At 32.5% G+C, this 21,282-nt stretch overlaps 1 protein-coding gene across 2 annotated transcripts in view; it reads left to right on the forward strand.

Annotated features, from left to right (window-relative positions):
- Positions 1-11,686, forward strand: part of KLHL1 (kelch like family member 1) — a 183,582-nt gene extending 171,896 nt beyond the window's left edge. For both annotated transcript variants that reach the window (XM_053935143.1, XM_053935144.1), the window contains 3 exons: positions 5,967-6,179; positions 10,428-10,599; positions 11,627-11,686. In XM_053935143.1, coding sequence (XP_053791118.1) covers positions 5,967-6,179; positions 10,428-10,599; positions 11,627-11,686 — 445 coding nt within the window. The remainder of the gene's footprint in view (positions 1-5,966; positions 6,180-10,427; positions 10,600-11,626) is intronic.
- Positions 11,687-21,282: the final 9,596 nt, after the last annotated feature.

The following is a 21,282-nucleotide window of genomic DNA, read 5'->3' on the forward strand; positions in this document are numbered from 1 at the left end:
TGGTCAAGACTGCAAAAGGCATTAATATCCCATATTTCTCATTATTACTAAAGTCTGGCTTTTCATTATTATCTTTAGTGGGTGATGAATTATGAGAATCCGAATCAGTCTCACATGGTTCTTGGTGCCTATATGCTGGGACAGGAAGGAAGCCCTTGTGTAGTGCAGTTGGAGCAGTCTGGAGATCCTCCCCACACCAAATGTAGACTTCAACTTAGACTACACACAGCATGTGTACACATGTGCATTCCTGTGTGTTATCATGTGTACTCACATACTTTCTTATTTCCATATATGTGTAATCTGGAATGATATTTAAATATGCACATCTGACTGAAATTAAAGAAAACTAAATATTAATTTAATACTCAACTAAATATCTTTATGGGCAACAGCCCTTACAACAGCTCCCAAATATCTACTATATTCAGCAGAATAGAATGCCAAGCCATCTCCACTCTTAACTTCCTATTTTTCCAATTTGAAACGTGATTAACTTCTTAATAGCTAATATTCGGGTAAGATGAAATTTCTTTTGACTCAGTAGACCAGCTTCTGATAAATCTCACATTATTGGTTGAGTTTGTTGAAAAGAGAAGGGTTTGTTCATTGTGAAGATCACAAGCTAAATGAACTAAGTCTTTTTTGCAAGTCAGCCATATAATTGCAATGCATGGATAATTTTCATACTTCAGCAAAGACTAGGGAACTGCTCAAAAGTATTAAATAAAGGAAGTATTAATATGCTTGAATTGTGTTTTTTAAGGCTGCTGTAACACTTTAAAATTTCATGCCAAACTAATAAGACAAGAAAGTATGACCAAAACTACTATATTTCCCATCAGTGCCATTTTTTTTCTCATAGCTTTTGTTGCTTGAGGTTTTCTTTGCTCTTATGCCTTATTGGTGATTCACTTGTTCTTTTACTAATCCATTCAAACTAAGAAAAATGCCTTGATTGGCATGCATAGTTACTGTCATGTAAGGAGAAAAGGAAATGTTTCAAACAGCATGCTTTCTGCCCACATTGTTCTCACTAACTCAAGCAAATCAGTATATTAAGTATGATGTAGGTATTTTGCATGCTGCTAAAATACCTACTGCTAAAAGCAGTGCTTTTTCTTGTCAAAAAAATTCATGCTGTCACTTGTCTGCTTCCATCTACATCATCTACCTAACCAGACAGTATCTCAAATTTGTCTTAGGAAGGCATTAGCTATTATTAACAATTTTTGTGAAACTGTTTTGCAATGGGAAGAATAACAAACATACTTCAAAGGCTAGCTCACCAGTTACCAGCCTTAGATTTTTTTTGTTGAAAATTTTGTCTCTGTTCTTACTATGTTTTATTCTAAATGGATGTTGACCTATAAATAGTTTTATAACTTAATTTTAATTCCCCCTTTTACGACATTTTTTATGCTGCTGCTCTTTTATAAATATAATGTTTAATAACTTCTGGTTTAAATCAAACTTTTTTTTCAGAAAAACAATTATTCTGTATCCCACTATAGGGAAAATGAAACACATATTGAAATTATTCTTCCTCAACTGTGGAAACTACAAAAAGGTGTAGATATTTTTAAATATTTTAGTCAAAATCAATAAATAAATGGATACTGAGGCAAAAAAATGGAACAACTGTATGGTCTAAAATTATTAAACTCACAAAGAAAATTAGTATCATAAACATTATCTCAGTCTAGCACAAAGTAATTCTATGGATTCACTAAAAATTTTATTTAATGGCAGATTCACTATGTGTCTTAATAATGGAGCAAATAAAGGGCCTCATGTACATGCTGTAGTAAATGATTAATTTACAAAGACAATTTTGCCTTAGCTACTTTATAGCCTGATAAAGTCAAGAATGTTTTTTAACTGGTGGAATCTGCATTGAGTCAAGGGTCTTGTATAGAGAACGTAACCCATATAATTCTGATTACAATTAAAATTGCTTGAAACAAGTTTTTTCTATTAGAAAACTAAAATTTCCGGTGTAGAAGTCAAACTTTTTTATAACAATATTATCCATGCAAAAGGTGTTTTTCTATCAGTATTTTATGCCACAGAATCATCAAATGGCTTGGGTTGGAAGGCATCTCAAAGATCATCTAGTTCCAACTCCCCTTTCATGGGCAGAAACACCAGCCATTAGATGAAGTTCTCAGGACCCCCATCTAACTTAACAGTAGTTACTACTGATTTAATTCCAGGAACTGACTCTATGACTATATTTTTTTTCCATTTTTGGGGAGTCAAATTCTACTTTTAATTTATTTCCCTACTGCATTACAAATATATGAAATGCCCTTCCAAATGAACACACAGAAATAAGACTTCATTAATGCTTTCCATTCACAAAATTTTTGTATTTTCAACTTTTTCTAGTGAACTACATTGGCATAATCAAGGCAGCATGGTTAAATATCTCTCTATATAGTCTTGATTCCTAGGCCAGGTATGGACTGATTCAGCAATACAGTAGCCCAGCACCAATGAAAATTACTACTGTCCCTCAGTTCTACCAAGCAGATATCTTTTGTGTCAGAGTAATTCTTTGCTGCTCTTTCAGACACACTGAAAGGCCAGAAAGGGTACAAAAGGGCCTAAGCAAAAGACTGGATAAGGTCTTTGATATTCATAGTGAAAGAATTTTGAAAGGGAAAACCTCATTAAGAAATGCATCAAGGGCATGATTCAACTGGTTTCACAAGCCATACCCACCTCACATCAAAGGCAGTCTGGTCTTTTGAGGTTGGCTTGTCAAACTGAATTTAAAACTGGCTTTTCTGAGTAGTTATCAAAGGTTGTAATGACAGAACTGAGATAAATGCTTTTGATCCATCTGGTCATGATTTCTCCTAATGTTTCCTACTTTGAAACCTCTACTTCATTTTTCTAGCCAATTATACATATAGTTATATATATAGAAATGTTCAGGAATCTCTCTCCATCTTAGTAAAAGAAGTGACAAAACCCTGAAAAAACAGAAGAGGCTGAGCTTGGCCTAATTTCATATCTGTGTCTGAATCAGCTGAAATGTAGACTATTTAGGAAAAGAAATCTATATCTCCACAGGCAGAACTTTCACTGTGATAAAAGTGCTCAGTACTGGATGTTTTCTTTTCCTTGCTGGTCTCACTCTCTAAGCAGGGATATATGATTATTGTTTTTATAATAATTCCAATTTTTATGGGATACACCATGGAGAGTAATTCAGCTAATTCAGAGAAATACATTATATTTTTCACTATAGAAATTTTATTACAAATTTTTGACAAGCTAGACAAAGCTGAAAAAATGTTTACTTTAAAGTCATCTAATAAAATAACACCCTAAGCTCTAAAAAGGAAGAAAGACTACTAAATAGCTTTAATTTTAAGTATTTCAAAAGTTTCAGATAGCTGTACAGTATCCTGAATATTCAGTGCTTGTTGCAGAGCTGCTCCCCATTCATTTATGGCCTTTGTGAACATGGATTTGAAAATTTGACTGAAGACTGAAAGCAATTTCGGACTGAATTGTTCAAGCTCAGCTACAACCAGACCTTTAAAGCAATTACTTCATTTCCAACTTTTTCTTGTCTGAACTATTTTTATTTTACCCTTGTGAAATTAAAAAAAAATTATTAATGATTTGTTAGAGAAAAAAGATAGAAACACAATCAAACTCTAAAATGTTATTTCCAAAATATGGTTTTGAAAATGAATTTTGTTCTGAATAGCTGAGAGCATTTTAGCAACAGATTAGGTGGTCCCACGTTATCGGCTACTTATGAACAGCATTTGCTATCTTTTTATCAGCAACTCAAGAGTACCTTCAGCTATATTTTATTAGCTGTCTTAGTTGGAATAGAGGAATGAGAATGTATGTTTTACTTTCCGTTTGCAAATATCATCTTATTGATTTATTTCAGTTGAAAGACAATGGAATAAATAAGAACTTTTCATGCCAGAAGAAATATCAAAGTGGTGGGGATTTTGTCTAGGGGTACACAAGATTATTTGCATTGAAGTCTGCAGAAGTGCTGCTTCTTTGCATTTTTAAAATGGTGTTCAGTGTTTACATGTCCAAATATCTACTTAGAAATACATTTGATAATCTCAGAAATCTTAATAATGGTTTGTATTTTTGGGGATCAATTCACTTACTGACATGTAGTTGTCTACTGACATTTAAATGGCTTCAGGGTGCCAGCAGTCATGTTTTTTTTCTACTGTTTTTTGTACTGTACTATTTTCCATATCTCTCAGCCTGGAAAAAATGTCAACATACCTGAAATGTCACAAAAAATGTTTTATCACTGTCTATGGGTAGCTGAAGCAAGTTGCATCTTTGAAAATGAAGATAAGATCCTTGCAGACACCTATATGTAAATGTTTATATTTACATTTATATTACTGTAAATGTTTTTGGCCACATGTTTAAATATTTTAGTGCTGTTCTTTAGGCTCAGATGACTTCTCTGAGTGTAAAAGCAAGTTGGACACTGTAGATATCCACAGATTAACAGAATTGGATGCTTTAATATTGATTTTATCTGTAGATATCTGATAATCATAAATAAGGTTAAATGTGTTAGGTCTGGATCCAAAGAAATAGTTGTAAAAAAGTGTATTTGCTTTAATATCTCTCACAGAGGAGTCTGGATTCTCCAGGGTGCTTTAATCAGAGCACAGGTATATCTGTCAGGCACTACCAAAATGTTCTCAGGCTTCAGTGACATATTTAGTGGTTGTACAGCACTTCCTTATTCGTCAGCATCCATACCAATGAAATGTAATGGCAAATGCACATTTAAATGGCTCTGAATTCATGGAGTGCTTAGGACAGTAAAAGCTTCCAAACGAGTAATTGCTTTACAGAGACAGCTTTCACATTCAAAATTGCCTAGTGGATGGACTTTAAAATAGCCTGTGTTTCTATTAGTTAATCTCCAGGCACAATATAAAAGGCAACAGACTGCGAAAAGATTCATATGGAATGAATGCAGCATGGTATTAGGGGGAAAGAACAATCAGAACTATTTCCTTCTGGGACCCATTATAAACAGTAGAATGAAACAAGTTTCTTGCGCCTGCAGATACTTGCAAACACAACATCTTTTGTGTTAAACCACATTTTTATAATTTCAAGTTTAAAATACTCTTCAGAAGTTGTCCATGACTTTCCAACATAACTCTATCCTCATAAAACATTCTGATGAAGAAAAACAACAAACCATGCTTGGGGGTTATAATTTTCTGGCAAAGTAGATATGTTGCTGTTAGTTTGGGTAAAAATTTTCTTCAGCGAAAGCAAGAGCCTTGAAACTAAGGTATTAATTTTTAAAAATCCATGTTTAAAACAGAACGTGATAGTCCTATCTGCAACACATTTCATATTTTAACTCTACTATATTCTAAGTGTAACATTCATGCTGAAAATGTGTTCCCATTGATAGATCTTTTTGTGGAATTTGTTGAATATCAGATCTTGTTTTCCATATTGTTTGTACTTCTTAATACTTTGATGCACAGTGAAAACAAAGAGGAACTATAATAAATGGATTGAATATTTCTTCCTTGTCTGGATTACCAGTTATATGTTTGCACTTCCACTTCCATCTCATAGATGGTGAGCTTAGGCAGCAACCCTGCTTACATGATTTTTAAACCTATAGAGACAAACCTGTATGGCATTTGTGGTGCTCTTGACTGAATATACAGTAATGAAAGAATGAAAATATTCACTAGCAGAAAGAAATATCTTCCTTTCTCTTCAGCTAGACAAAGCACTAAATAACACGTGAGTTTGGCAATAATATTAAAAACGTCTGTGTTTTTTCACAATATGAAATTCACATGATTTCAAATATTATGTATTCTTTTTTTCTATTTTCTGATGTCAGATAAAAAAACAGATACTTGTTTTTATTTCTGCTCTTGTTTTATCAACATTTTTATTTTCATGGACTTTCTTAGGTTATATTCGGTTGGAGGTCGGGATGGAAGTTCATGTTTGAGTTCAATGGAATATTATGATCCTCACACAAATAAATGGAATATGTGTGCTCCTATGTGTAAGAGAAGAGGAGGTGTAGGAGTGGCTACCTGTGATGGCTTTCTTTATGCAGTTGGAGGTCATGATGCTCCTGCTTCTAATCACTGTTCGCGACTGCTGGACTATGTGGAAAGGTATCATATTATACATGCATTTTTTTAAATACAAAATAATATCTGATAACATTATTTTATTAGCTTAGTAATGGTAAATTTAAGCAGGTGTTCTTAACCCAAGAAATGTCTAATTAGTACTTACTTGAAAAATTCTATAAAGGTGTGTGAAAGACAATCTCTTTGAAACTTATTGTAATCCCTTTTTATTCACAGTACTATTATATATTACCACAAACACAAAAATCCACTCTTTTCACATCCCATTTAAGTAATTTTAGGAAACTATATTATGCATTGCAGTGTCACAAACTAAAAATTATAGAGATAAAAATTTTTCCTTGAAATAATTTTATAACACAAAATTGAATTGTGTTTAGAATGTTTTCTAACTCCAAAAACATAGTTAAGCAAAGAAGAAATAAAGAACTGTTTAAGGGATGAATATTCACAGGACAATGGATTCCTTCCTTTAATAAAATGCCACTTTCTAATGTGGTGCTGTAAGCCTGATACACTGTATTACAGTACCCCAAATTCTGCAACTAGATTTTCTACAAATCCAAGAATATCTAGTAGGGCAGTACAGCACAGATGAAGTGATTAAAGCACTCAATTTAAAGGCATTCTTCAAATTTTTCCATGAATGTTTGACTTTTTGTTTCTGTTTCTGAATGCAATAAAATAGAATAAAGAAAATATTCACTCCAAATGTGTAGAGATTGCAAAAGTTAAAGTAGGTATTTTTAAGTAATTGGTTAATCTTAACATATAAGCTGGGAAAGATTTATCTCGTCATTTCTTTTCAGAAGGGCTTAATTAAATGTCAGTTATTTCTTCTTCTAAATCCAGCTTAGTATTCAATATTTAATTGAAAACTTTTAAGTTAAAATTTCTTATGTTATCCATATGATTTTGCTCAATCTTAGACTCATTGCCATCTCTACTGTATGTTAGCAAAGATCATTGCCAAATTCTTCTCATCTCCAACAGAGGGACAGTTAATCAGGGAAATCCCACGATGCCTGTACTTACAGGGCCTTTGCTTGTGGATCTCTATTTATAAGGAACAATAACAAGAATTTTCAATTAAATAAATTTATATTAAGAGTACTAGTGACAGACTTAATGAGATATTTTCAACTGCTTCTGCTTATTGGTACTCAGAAGGGATCTTTTATTTCATTTTTCATTTTCTGAGAAGAAAACCCTTCTGGTGTTGATGACGAACCATACTCTATCGCATTTGTCCTTCTCAGGAGAGACTGCAAAAGTGAGCTAAACCTATCCTTATGCTGTTTTATGTACTAGTATTAGAGTGACAATATATAGTATCCCTCATCTAGATATTTTTTCCATGGTATCAAAAGGTGTGGATGACATACTTCATCAATAGTTAGCTTTGAGACTAAAAGTTGGGCCTAACAAACAAAAACTTGTAGGAGTATTAACTTACATTGAGAGGATGTGAATTAGCTGGTGGATTCCACTGAAATGTGAAAAAACTCTCATGGCCCTCCCAGTGATTGATTAATTTATAAGACGACTGGAATGTTTTTTAGTGTGTCTGGTTTTTTATTGCAAAATAATGCATCATTTTCAAAAACTAAAAGCCCCTCAATATCTTAGGAAAAAAAAAAGAATAGTAAGTGATGAGGAGGTCTATTAGTCTGAGTAATTTTATATCTCTCTGAAAGTTTTTCTTTCCGTAACTATTGAAGGCCTGCTTTTTAACTAAGTCTCTTCTTCTTCAGGAATGAGTCTGCTTCAATTGTCATTCTGATGCAACCTGGTAGGATGTGCTTATTCCAGTACCAGTTTGTTCCTGGAAGACTGTCAAACCAGACATAATATTTTAAAATTTACTTTTGAGATTATGAAAATATAGTGGAGGCAGCAGATACGTGTTTTCTTAATGCTACTGCTCAATAGTAGTTAGGCATTCCAGTTTACTTTCTTCTAAGGGTGATAAAATTTTAAAGGATTTCCTCTGGATTCAAGCATTCTGAAATAAAATAATAGTTACATCTCACTCATCTTCACAAGTTGATAAAGTGCCATCTTCTATTCCTTTTAAAAGGCAAAACAACTACTTTCTTCATAAGAATTATAAAATTTTCAAGGTATTTTGTCAGATTTCATAAAAGCAGTTTTTCAAATGTTACTCAAAATTTGACAGATGCTAAAAATATAGTCATTTGACCTATGGTTTTTTTCCCCTTCATTTCACCTTGATTTCAAAATTGATTTCTTTGCACATTCAGAAGCTTTTATCATAACCCTGCTCAGCCTAGGGCATACTAGTTATTATAAAGATGGCATATACAGTTGCTTTTTAGCAGCAAAAAGGATGTAAGAAATCTCAGATATTTTCCTGGCAGTTACAAAGCCAACAAGTTCTCTTGCAGTTCTATTTTGCTGACAGAATTGAGTTATAAGGATTCATTTTAGCCTTACATACCTGTTTATTGGAAGAAGAAGAAGAAAAAAATGGTCAAATGATGATGTCAGTTGCATTATTTTCCAGCTTTAACTTTTGCACCTCCTCACCTTGACCCTTGCAGTTTAAGAGCAGTGTATGGAGGAGTCTATTAAACATAGATTAGCTTTAGGTAGGCAAAGATACAATGCACACTGGTGCATTTCACTGGATGGGAAACTGTTTCAGCTAGAGACACATGATGCTATCATTGAAAAACTCACACAGTCTTTGAAAAAAATCCTTTTTTTTTTTTTTTTTTTTGGCTTGTTACATGTTCATTTTCCTTCCACATACTCAAGCAATATTTTGCATTATTCTCCTCTAAAGTTAGGAATATACCATATATCTAGATATTTGACATTTTATTTTCTGAGAAGTCCCCCAAATGCCAGGATTAGCAGCTAGCACACAAGTAGATTGTTTTCTTAAAATGTATTTACCTCTCAAGAACAATATGAACAAGGTTACCGACACTTCTTTTATTGTCCAATTTAAAAGTTCTATTTATGAACCAAAAGGCTGTTACAAGCAAAACCCTGTAGCATTGCTGTTTCAGTGCTTGTATTAGTATATATTATTATTATGTATGTTAGTATATATATATATATATATTAGTGTATATATATATATATACATACTAATATAAGCACTGAAACAGCAATGCTACAGTATTGCTTTTGTATACAGTATGCAGTATACTATATATATATATATATAATTTCGTTGTTCAAATATTGTTCAAATATGTAGGACTTCTAACAGAATCCCTCCAAGTTGCTTATTGATAATATGACTTACTAAAATAATTACACATTTAAGCAAATTAATAAAGTCAGACTGTTTAAAGGATTTGGAGACTGGAACTGCTTATTTTCTCCACTGATCACCTAATTCTATTACAAAGTAGACTTGCTTAAGGACAGATGAAATTAATTTTATTATACTGTGATACACTATTCTGTTTTAGTAATATTTGCCATCTAAAAATGAGGTATCTAGTGTAACCTAATACTCCAGTCATCCTTGGTAACAAACTATCAAAAGATAATTAATTTCTGGTTTATGCATGTCCGAAAGAGTTACAATGGAATGACTCTGAAATTAAACAATTTTACCTTTTTAAAGAATATCTCAATGAAAACCTATGTTAAATATTTAAAGGTTTAATATTTAAATTTTAAATAACCATCACTATACAGAAGGATTTTTACACTCAGTTTTAAAAATTCAGTGGTGATTATGTTTTAAAACCAGTATTACTTTATCTACTTGAGCAAATATCAGGAGGAGATACTAACTCTAATGCAGTTAAGCATTAGAATACATAGGAAGGTTTTTACTGTTTAGTATAAATTCAGAAATTAAAATATAGTGAAAATTAATTTTAGAAATAATATTTCTAATATTTTTGATGTGCTGCAGGAAATACCCCACTTTAAATGTATACATAACATATAAACAAATTTTACACCCATCCATTCAGATATTGCTCATATATCTTTCTCAGACCTCTTGATGATACACTATCCTACAAATATCTTAGTTTATTCTAGAAGTTCAGCTGAGCAAAAGTTTCTAATCAACATCTAGAGGGTTGAATTTGGAACACAATAAATCTGTATCTTTTCTTTTTGATGTTAGAAAGAATTTTTTTGGATAGGCTACTAAAGATTTAGTTTTTCCCCCTCAGGAAAAAAAAAAAAAAAAAACCTGTATTCAGATGAAAATCAACATGAATTGATGCTTGTCTTCTCTCCACATACCCAGTTTCATTTTTCTTTGCTCAGGTATGACCCAAAAACTGATACATGGACAATGGTGGCTCCACTGAGTATGCCTCGAGATGCTGTTGGTGTTTGTCTCCTTGGTGACAAATTATATGTAGTAGGTGGCTATGATGGTCAATCATACCTGAACACTATGGAAGCATATGACCCACAAACTAATGAGTGGACACAGGTAATTATAAAAAATTATAAAGTTTATTTTATATATACACATGTGAACCACACAGATTTACACACATATGTGTATGAATTAGTCATTCTTAGCTTTCTTTAAACCTAGGACAAGAAAGGTGCATACTTCTGAATCATGATCTTACATTAAAATAAGCATTTAAAATAGGTGAGATGTATTATACTCAAGAGTCCCTATTTCTTTTTATGATTGCAAGGGGGAACTTCTGTTGACAAGCTTAAATGTAGACACAAATACTTTAAAGTTAGTGCAGAAGGCCATCTTTTTTAATCTACTGTTAATTACTGAGATGAGCATTTTTATGATGTTCTGTAGGAGATATTAAATTAATTTGGGAAGATTATCTTTTTGCAAAACCACCAGTTCACATTAAAAACCATTAATAAACATGCTTGGACAGGTAGTTTGGAGACATGTAAACAATGTTGTGATTTATACAATTGAAACATTGTGATTTATACAGTTGCACCAATTACAGTCTGTTGTTCCATACATATAAACTGACTCTACTGTGATAGTTTCAGCAAGATTTAGTTCCCTAAAGGTTTTAATCCTTGTGTTGTCTTGAATACTGTTTAAAATTTCCAAACTTATTCTAAAGGACTCTTGAACCTGTTTAGGAATAATGGAACCATACATTTCTGTATTGGTAGTTTTCACCTTGCCTCAAGGACTAAAGTTAAAGCATCAGCCACAGTCTGCAGAATAGAGAAACCCCTTGCGTATCAATGGTTCACAAAATTGATGACAACTCTAAAATTAATTCCTGCTTTCTGTTCTCACACTTTCAAATGAAAGATGTCAGGTGTGAGTAAGCAATTTTAAATTACAATAGTAGCATAATGTGGATTTTGTTTATTTTTAGCAATTTATACTCCCATTAGTTTTGACCATTTTAAAATAATTTTGACACAGCACTTTGACAATCTTTGCATGGCTTGTTCCTGTTTGGCAATCTTTTGCATGGTTTTTCCTATTCAGTTAATTTGTGTCTGTTTTTCTGCAGATGGCTTCCTTAAATATTGGAAGGGCTGGTGCCTGTGTTGTAGTCATCAAACAACCATGACGTTGTCAGCACTGCTTAGGATTTTACTGACTGTGAAATGATTATTTTTCTATGAAACAAAGAGAATGATAACTTCACAAGAACAAGGATCTACACTTGAAGAAGTTTGGAAGTGACAAAGATTAAGTGTTTATGCCCTATAAAATCATAAAACCGTTCAGTCAGTGAACACTGAAAAAGCCCCTGGAGTATTGTAGGCGTAAATATGTGAATGTAGAGTAGTAAGTTCAGGTATTGTTCTCATGAATGTGTCCTGGAGAACTGGATAATCATGGAAAATCTAAACAAAGAGTGGAAAGGAGTATGAGAACAGTTTTCATGGCTGCAAGAGAACTGCAGAAACATGAAAGTATATTTAATCAATTTTAAACTGTGTTTTTTAAAAGAGAAAAGTGGATAGTAATATAATTTTTTTTTGCTGTTCAAGTCTTGTCTTCAAATGGGTTATGGTCTACTCATTTAAATGAGCAGTTTGACTTTACTGAAAGGAAGAGGTCAAATGGTCTGGATATTCATAGCGACTGAGCTGTGACTCTAGAGCAGGAAGAAACACAAAACTAAAAGTAGACTTTTTTTGTAACTTCAGATTGTGCCTCCTCACCCGTGTTAATGCATCTTATAAATGAGTCTACTGAGGGGGAAGCCTGTGTGTTTAATCAAGTAATATAAAGCAGTCCTGTGGCTGCACTGGGGCTTTGTTGCAAATATGGGAGTCAAAGAAACAGTTACCTAATTCTTTCTTAATCTTATACTCAATTTAAGCATGTGGGCTCTAACCTCATTGTTTAATGCATCTACTGCATGTTGGAAGCTCATGACAAGCTGGAAAATTGAACCCCTTATTTCACTGCATCATGTTAATGGATGTACCGTGACAAGAACACTCTATAGAGACTCTTCTAACATTTCAAGAGGGAGAAAAATCCTACATTTTATTTTTTCTGGTGCTTGTACATACACAATTTTGCCTACTCAGAGCTGCAAATTTATGACTTTCCACTTATGACTGAGAATAACTGCAAGTCAGGAAATCAGAATAAATGCAAGTGGAATAAGGAAAATAAGACCATTTAATCTAATAATTTTCATATGGTAAATAGTGTCACCTATGCTTCCCTTTAGGGTTGATAATTTCTGCCAGTAATGATAGTTTGAGCCTTTGATTTGGCAGTAGATTTGATGCTAATGCTTTCTATCTGCTCAGCTGAATAAGTTAGAAGCTAAGGCCACTACTGGAATATGAAATTCTGCTATTCAGGGATGTACAGCTTCTGGGAACAGGGCACTAAATATACTTCTCTAAAGCCTTGCTGATCCTATAGGAAACATTTCATGGGCCAAAAGCAGAAACTTCACAATCCTCTGTCACTAGCAATTTTGAGAAGGAATTCTGGTTGCACATAAATGAGTTTTCTTAGTGGAAACCTCTGCAATCATTGGAGATTGAAAAATACATAGAGCTTTCATCTTGGGACATTTGATTTGAAGATGTGTCTTTCCTTCAAACTACATCAGTATGCATGGAGGTCTTTGTTTAGTGATGTAAGATGAACTGCAATTCTGAAGCCTAAGTATATGGATTTAAATCTTTTAAATATTTCTCCAACCTAATTTGGAATCCGTTGAAAAAAATTCAATATTAATTTTCCACAGCCAGTTGCCTTTTGAATTGCAATTAGTCTTTCACACACAAGCACGTGATTTTTTTTCCAACTACAACAAGTTGTTGAATAAAAAATGTTACCTCTCTAAAGAATTTGCTTCACATAAACACAAGTTTTGGAGACCAAATGAAGACGATTCTAGAATTATAACTGTAATTAAATATAGATATTGGCATTTGGAACTCCTACAGAGATAGCTAAAGGACTTAGAAATTGAATTTTAATTCTATTCCCAGAACTTTCTTCTGATTTCATTATATTAATACATAATAGAAATATTATTGCTCTCCCTCTACACAGATCTTCAAAGTTGGATTATTCCTATTGATTTCGTTCTGTGCCAAATTTGTTTTAAGTGCCTTGATCATTATTTTCTTCCATTTATCCTCATTTCACTTTTGATTCTCAATTTCCTTTTCTACTTTTTCAATTTGCTTTTATTTTACCAAATTTATTCTCATGTTAATTTTTCAGTCTATTCCACTTCTCTTATTCTAAAACAATAAAATTAGTATTTGTTTTATTTTGATTATGTAAAATCTAGCCACCATAAGAACCAAAATTGCCTTTCATATTTCTACAAGTGCTACAAGTTTCTTCTAAAAAGAATTTATGAAAAATTCAAATTTTTTTTCTTTACCATTACGTTTACTTTTACTAAAAATAATTATAGTTTTACCTTTTTCTCAAAGGGAATATATTTAAATCCAAATACTATGTAATTGTAGTCTTAATTTCTGTAGCTCATTAAGACACATTTTTTATATATAATAGTTAAAATCACTTCTGACGCACTAAATTGTGCTAAACAATATTAAGTTTACTTATTTAGAAAGCTGCTGTCTTTTCAAAAAAACAGGTGACCTTGTTAATCTACCATGATTTCTTTTCTTTCACATAATCTCTTTGATTTCAAAGTATAAAAATCACAGTGAAATCAGAGCTGCAACAAACATTAATTTTACTGAAATCAATGACTAAATTCCTTGTAGTGTAGATATTTCCTAATATGTTGGAACCCTTGTATATCTGCATATAAAAATGTCAATTAATAGCTATTCTTAGTGGAGCTCTTTAGTATTGACATTATATGATCCAATTTTATAGAAAAGTTTTCATTATTATCAAAGTCACAAATAAGCTACGAATATTGTTGCATTGGCTTTAGTTGCAATTGTTCAATAACTATTTTAATATATGTTCTTGCAGTCAAAATACTGATATTGTTTAAAAATCAGAGGTAATTTAAAAAAATCCTTCTACATATAAAACAGACTTTTTATTCATATGAAACTTGTCCAATTATTAAGACAATATTAGGATGCTTTCAGGGAGTTGCCTGCCTCATTAAAAATTAGCTTCTGTTAAGCTAACATTAATTGATGTAAGGGAAGCATTTTAGCATTTAGCAAGGATCATTTCTTTGGATACCATTCTCTTCTACAGAAACCTGCTGTCAGGTCAGATGAACATTATTTTAAAAATACTTAAGTTAAAATATGTCTAGAAATAGATATTTATTATATCTATAATCTTATCTCTATATTTTATTCAGAGACTCAATATGTTTAGAAGGCCCATATAAATTCCCTTAAATGTTTAAGTCTTAAATATTTTCTATTATTTCAATAAAAGTAACTCACAAAATAAATTTCAGGTTATGCAAGTTTTAATGGCTCAAACCTTGATGTCCATGAGCAAACATCAGAAACACTGATCATTGCAATTATGAATGAAATACACTTTTTCTGCAACAGAATTTACATTCTGGAAAACTTTCCTTTTTATTTTGCCCACAATAAGCTGGGGAAAAAAAGTGTGACCTATGACCAATGTTATCTATGAATTTGCATTAGTTATTTCATCAGGAATAAACAGAGAAGGCATTTCCACAAAGGCTTCATAAAATTTCTTGTAACTTTTATCAAATAGCAGTAATAGATTGCATCATGTAAATTCCTAAAATATCAAATTATTGGATTTTTTGCATTTACTGTACCAAGAAAATGTGCATACACTGGGTAATGCAGGCTCAGTGCCAGCTCAGAATCTCAATATGTTAAAGTAACTTCAGATACATTTCTTCAAAAACAGATTATCCATTCAGTATATCTGTTCTAACTTAAATGAGAATGCATAAAATATTCGGCAGAATAATTATTCTTCAGCATTATTCTAAATCCAGTGTAAAGCTCCTCAAATTGGCAAAACCTTGCAATTCATTGCAAATTCCCTCATTATAGTTCTGCTTCATAGTTCATGGGGACTGGGTACACTTCAGGAAGGGAAACCACTGAAAATCATTAAATCAGCATAAGTTTGATTTCTACGTGCAGGACTACAGCTGTCAGACATTAAACCATAAAGAAAATTACTAGCACAGGTAAGAATTGTAGTGACAGGGAACAATACAGCTTCGCGTCATTGGCTCTTCACAGCTTCACCTTGGGGAATCTATGCAGCTGCCAAATTCATCACCCACTAAGCACTGCAAAAGTAGTCAAAGCTGAGGTATAATCAACTTTCACTTCTATCACCCCATACTTTCCCAGATTTCCCATGATGATTAAAAAAATGCACAAAAATTAAAATAATGATTATAATAAATCCTCCCTTGCAGAAGTCTAGTATTGCTCAGAATTAGGTCTGTGAACCAGGTTCATGTTCAGTGTTCTTCACTTAGGTGGCCCAGGTTGTGTGTTAAGTCTGGTGAACTCTTTCTAATGTCCCCAACAAATGTATCAGAACAGGGCTGCCTTTGATGGCCTCCAGGAAGAAATAATATTCCAAAGGTGAAATGTTTCCATTAAATAGATGAACATTCAGTTTAGTCACCCCCACATAAGTGTCTGATACCATGTGAGATGCCAAAAACTATCTAAGTCATCCACACTGGGCTGGCACATATGACACAGATGAAGTTATGGAGTGGTGGCAGAAGTTTGAATGGGCTGTAAAGTATCCGAGATGATATTAGATACTGTTTTGTAGGCGAATAGAATCCATGATCCCATATATATATACATATATATGTATGTATGCATGCATATGCACCCAGTGCCACTATTTGAAGTTATTATCTAACAACCCACCTGTGTGATGGGACAGCCTGAATTTAAAAATATTTTACCTCAGGTAGCTTAAACTTCAAAATATTAACCTCGATTGTCCAATGAATGATACAATAGTAAACATAGATGTGATATCCATTAATACTCATTAATGTTGGGGAGTATGGGAAATGCTAACTTGTAGAGATCCTCTTTATAAGGAAAATGATCTTTTTTTGAATCACTTCAGTCAAAAATGTGCTCTGTAAGCCAGTCAGGAGTAAATCACCCTTACTCAGCAGTTATTGAAAAAAATCACCTACATTAGTTGGTATTACCTAATGTAGACTTTTTGGGGTTGTTTTTAACAGTAAAATGTTTCTGAGTGCAATTCTGTAAAGGTTTGGGTGGCACATTTCAGTCATATAGTGGAAAATCTCACATATAGACATACTGTGAAAACAGACTATTTGGCTTAGGTTTTTGGGTGCTTTATTTTTCTTGTTTGTACATCTATATATTTTCCATTATATCAGGTAATTTTAAATGGTAATTTGTTCCACTTGAAAGGTAAAAGAGAAAGAAGACTTGCTATAGCAGGCTGAATGAATAAATATCCATCTTGTAATAAAGAGGGTTCTACTGTGTAAATGTCCATATCAGAATTATACATCCAAAGGATTTTCTTATAGTCAGAGTAGAAAAATCACTACTTCCAGGACATGATTCATCTCATTAATAGGTGAGATAAATCACACTTTGAAAATGTGTTTCTCTCAATTGACAGCAAAAGTGCCTAAAATGACTAGTTCAGACAGAATTACTTAAGTTGGATAAGATGCATCTCTATCCTTTGATAAATGCCTAGAAGGAACTGTCCCCATAAAGGTTTATTTCCAATAAATATGACAGGAATTTAATTTGGAATATAACTCCAAGACTCAAATAAGCATTGAACAAAAACAATTTCCCTGTTCTGAAATCAAACACTCTTATGATATTCAGAGAGTGGATAATTTGGAGCTTTCAAATGACATGCAAAAGAAGCAGAAGTTATCTCTTTGTTTACCTAGAAGGAGAAAAAGTGTTCAGAAAATTGCAACTGCAGCTCCTGGTTACCTACATTTTTAGATATCTTATATTTGAGGGATAAGGGAAAATTTTATACAGTAACCTGCAAAACATATCTATATAATTAAAGTTCACAAATTTTCAAAACATGAAATAGGATTATTTAAAAACAGGATTGCTATAATCAGTGGGCATCATTATCCCAGGCCCTTGTGTGGGAAGAAAAAAACTAGAGAAATACAGACACATCCCACCAGATGGGTCATCTCAGCCAAATGTAGGCATACAGAAAAATCACCTGTTTTCCTCTTTAATTTATAAAGGTACCAATGAGAATAAACAGATTTAGGCACCTCAATTAGTAGAAATGCAAAAAATGAAGTGTAGAAAAATGCCAATAGTATGATCTGTCTGAAACTGTAAATCTGCTTGACTTGTTTATAAATTTATCTACATTATCATTTATCTCACAAGTAGTTTATGTCATATGACATATTCTTTGACATCTCTATGTATATAGACAATTAAAGAGATATATTTTATGTGATCAAATTCAACTTTTGGAATAACACCCATTGTTCAGCTAATGTAGGTGAGTTTCTTGTTTTTATGAAAGTTCACAGTTTTGTGCAGTTCTGCACAGAGTGCAAAAGCACTGGATTTATTGTTCATTTCATTATAAACTGCGAATGTTTACCACCTTCTAAAATCACAGACCATATTCTTTGCTCTTTAAAATCAGATGCTTATTTTTATCCCATTTTTCAAAATTGTGGCTATATTTTACATAAGACACTTTTATGAAACATATGTTTATGTGTCTGAAATATGCCAGGATTCTGCTGGAATGAGATTACAAAACACATAAGCTTTACAAATGTATTTTCTATGTCACGTACTTAGCGTATCTTTGGTTCTGTTTAGTTGACTTTAGGGAACTGACTCAGAGTTCTTAAAAAAATATATTAAGAAAATGAAACCAAGATTTTGGTTTAAAGAATTTAAAGAATAAACTTTACTTGCTTGACTGCTATCATTCCCCTCTTCCCTCCTAAAAAGCAACAACAAAAATAAACAACCAAAAAAAAACCCCGGATAAGTTGTAAGTCCTTTTTAATTTCAGTGTACGTTCAATAATTTATATTGTCATACATTGTGATTATTTTTAAAATTAGAATTAGAGGAAGAGCTGCTACCAAGCTGACATAGAAGTAACTGTTATACACAGATTAAAGGTCATCATTAATTGGGGAAATAAAACCTCATTTTTCTAGAATGGTCTAGTAAACACAAAGTCAGCAGACTTATGCTAATGGATGACTCATTCTTTAACTAAAATGCTTCTGCCTTCACCTTGCATACCAAAAGAGCTTGTATCAGATTATGGCTTCTTGCTTTGAGGAAGAGACTGGAAAATGAGGCCTGTGTCTTTAATGCAAGAGGAACACTGTTAAAGCAGTAATTATATGGTTAACATCATGTCACAAATATAAACTTTCCAGTGCTGTCATATGACCATGCAACATTTTGCAGATGTATTATAGGATTTTTACATCAAAATGATCCAGTCAGAAGTTTTGAAGCTTTAGTCAAAATCAAAACCAGTATTGAAGAAATATCTTGGGATGTTGACATATGAGTTTACTTAGTATGGAAGAGGAAAGACAGAACAAAGCAAAATAAGTGTACAATGTTTTGGAATGTAAGACAAAAAAAAAAATACATTAAGAAAATGTATAAATATTGTTGTAAATACATTCAATTAAGCTGTCCTAAGTTTTGCAATATTTGCAGAGCAGTTTACTGAATATTATGCTTTTACCATGGTTCTGTTATATCTTGGACATACATGTATGTATAGAATGCAAGTGAAGACAATAGAGCACAATGTTAAACTCTTAACCTGATTTTGTTTGACACAAACTGTTTCTAACAAATTTAATATTGAAAATGTCACTGTGCAAAAATAAACATGTCTGTTTTTATGTGTTGCAGAGGTGATTCTTTTAAGTGAATATGATAACACAATTAGGGGTTCAGCTTGCATATTTTAAACTTGCCCATACACAGTTTAGAACCAAAGGGCAAGAATCTTAAGACTCTGATAAATATTATTATTTGTTGTTTATCCTTGTCTGAAGTCAGACTATCAAGAATATAATGGCATGGCAAATAACATCACTAAAAATTCAGACTTTCAAGTTTTTTTACCATCTTTTATTGGAAACAATGAATGAACTTCTTTCCCTAAAAAAAAAAAAAAAAAAAAAAAAAAAAAAAAAAAAAAAGAAGTGCACATGCAGAGCTATGTGATTTAAGTAGAGTAAGATCATTAACTGCAAGTGAGTCTTATATGCTGTTCAATATGATCAATAAGAAAATAAATTTTCAGTGGAAAGAAATATACCTGTTCAGGCAAAACAGCTGTCTTGAGTCACATGTGTTTGAACGCCCAGTGTTTGAGTTTTCTTGAATCAGACATATCTGGAATGGTTTAGTGTCCAAAATGTTAACCTGGGGTATAAAATAAATCTGTTATAGGACCTTGGCATAATTCATATTTCTTCAATCTACCTTCAGACTCTAGATTTCTTTTGAATTTCTCTTAGAGTGAGGTCCAGCTGCACTCTACTGTCTGGGTAGACATTTCAGATTGACTGAGATTCAATCAATTTGTTTTCCCAGTTTTCATGTGTAATTTTGGAGAATCATGTATTCTCTGTTTTTTAAATCCATTCCCTGACTCTGTGAAAGATGGATCATCATATCTTTGAAATACACAGGATTTATGAGAAGATACACTAAAATATGTTGAAGAAGATATGAGAGGGATGCATGACAGATAGGCTGAAAATTCTGCCAAAGTCAAGTTTGAATAGAGATTCCTGAAGCATAAAGAATGCATGTGCTAGCATTTTCATTAAGTAATTTCAAACTCCTTGGAGAGACAAATACTCTAGACATGAGTGCACCAATAAGCATGAATTTTGAATAACTGATACCAGGCTTTCTGTGGTGGACAGTTTAAATGCAGAAACTTTGCTGAGAATGTATTTCTCTTTAACATTTATCTTAACCTAATTTGGATGAAGGCTGAAGTGTCAAAATTCTTTTTTATAAGAGATGCCAGAAAATATTTAAGCAAGAAATTCTTCTTGTGTTCAGCATAGTTTAACTTTGGATACAATGAACTTTTGACATATAATTTACTTTTCTCGTGGTCTCAACATTTCTCTAGAGTAATATACAGTCAAACAATGGGTAATTTTTTATGATTCAAATTAATGAAAAGGAGGTTGTCAAAAGCAGCCATACATTCTACATCATATTTATTTGTGGAACTTTTGATCTACCAAGACAGAACATGGCCAAACCCGTCTGACCTGTTAACATAACTTTCCAAAAGAAATACAGAGAGCGCTAGAGCCCTGATCACTGTATTTCAGATCATAAACTAGGTAATATAAAAAGGTTCTAAAGATCAAAAAACATTCTCTAATAAGAGGAGAGGCTTTATTTATTAAACAGAGACATTGAATTATTTAATACTTTATGGTGCAATATTCAGTTTTGAATCCTCATATGAAAATGTCAGGCCTGTGAAGAAATTATATCTATGCTTTCTTACTACTTACTCTTTTATGCATACTTTTCTCCTTTTTTTTTACCCATGTTTCATCCTACTCTAAATTCCAGCTTTCTGTTCCATTCATATGATAATTTTCTTCCTTTTAATAAATGCTACTGTTTTGTGTTTCCCTTCTTTTCTCAATTTTCTTCTTATTGTAGCATTCTACCTAATCTCTGGGAA

Source organism: Vidua chalybeata, chromosome 2 (assembly GCF_026979565.1).
Source record: "Vidua chalybeata isolate OUT-0048 chromosome 2, bVidCha1 merged haplotype, whole genome shotgun sequence".
Classification (NCBI taxonomy): Eukaryota; Metazoa; Chordata; class Aves; order Passeriformes; family Viduidae; genus Vidua; species Vidua chalybeata.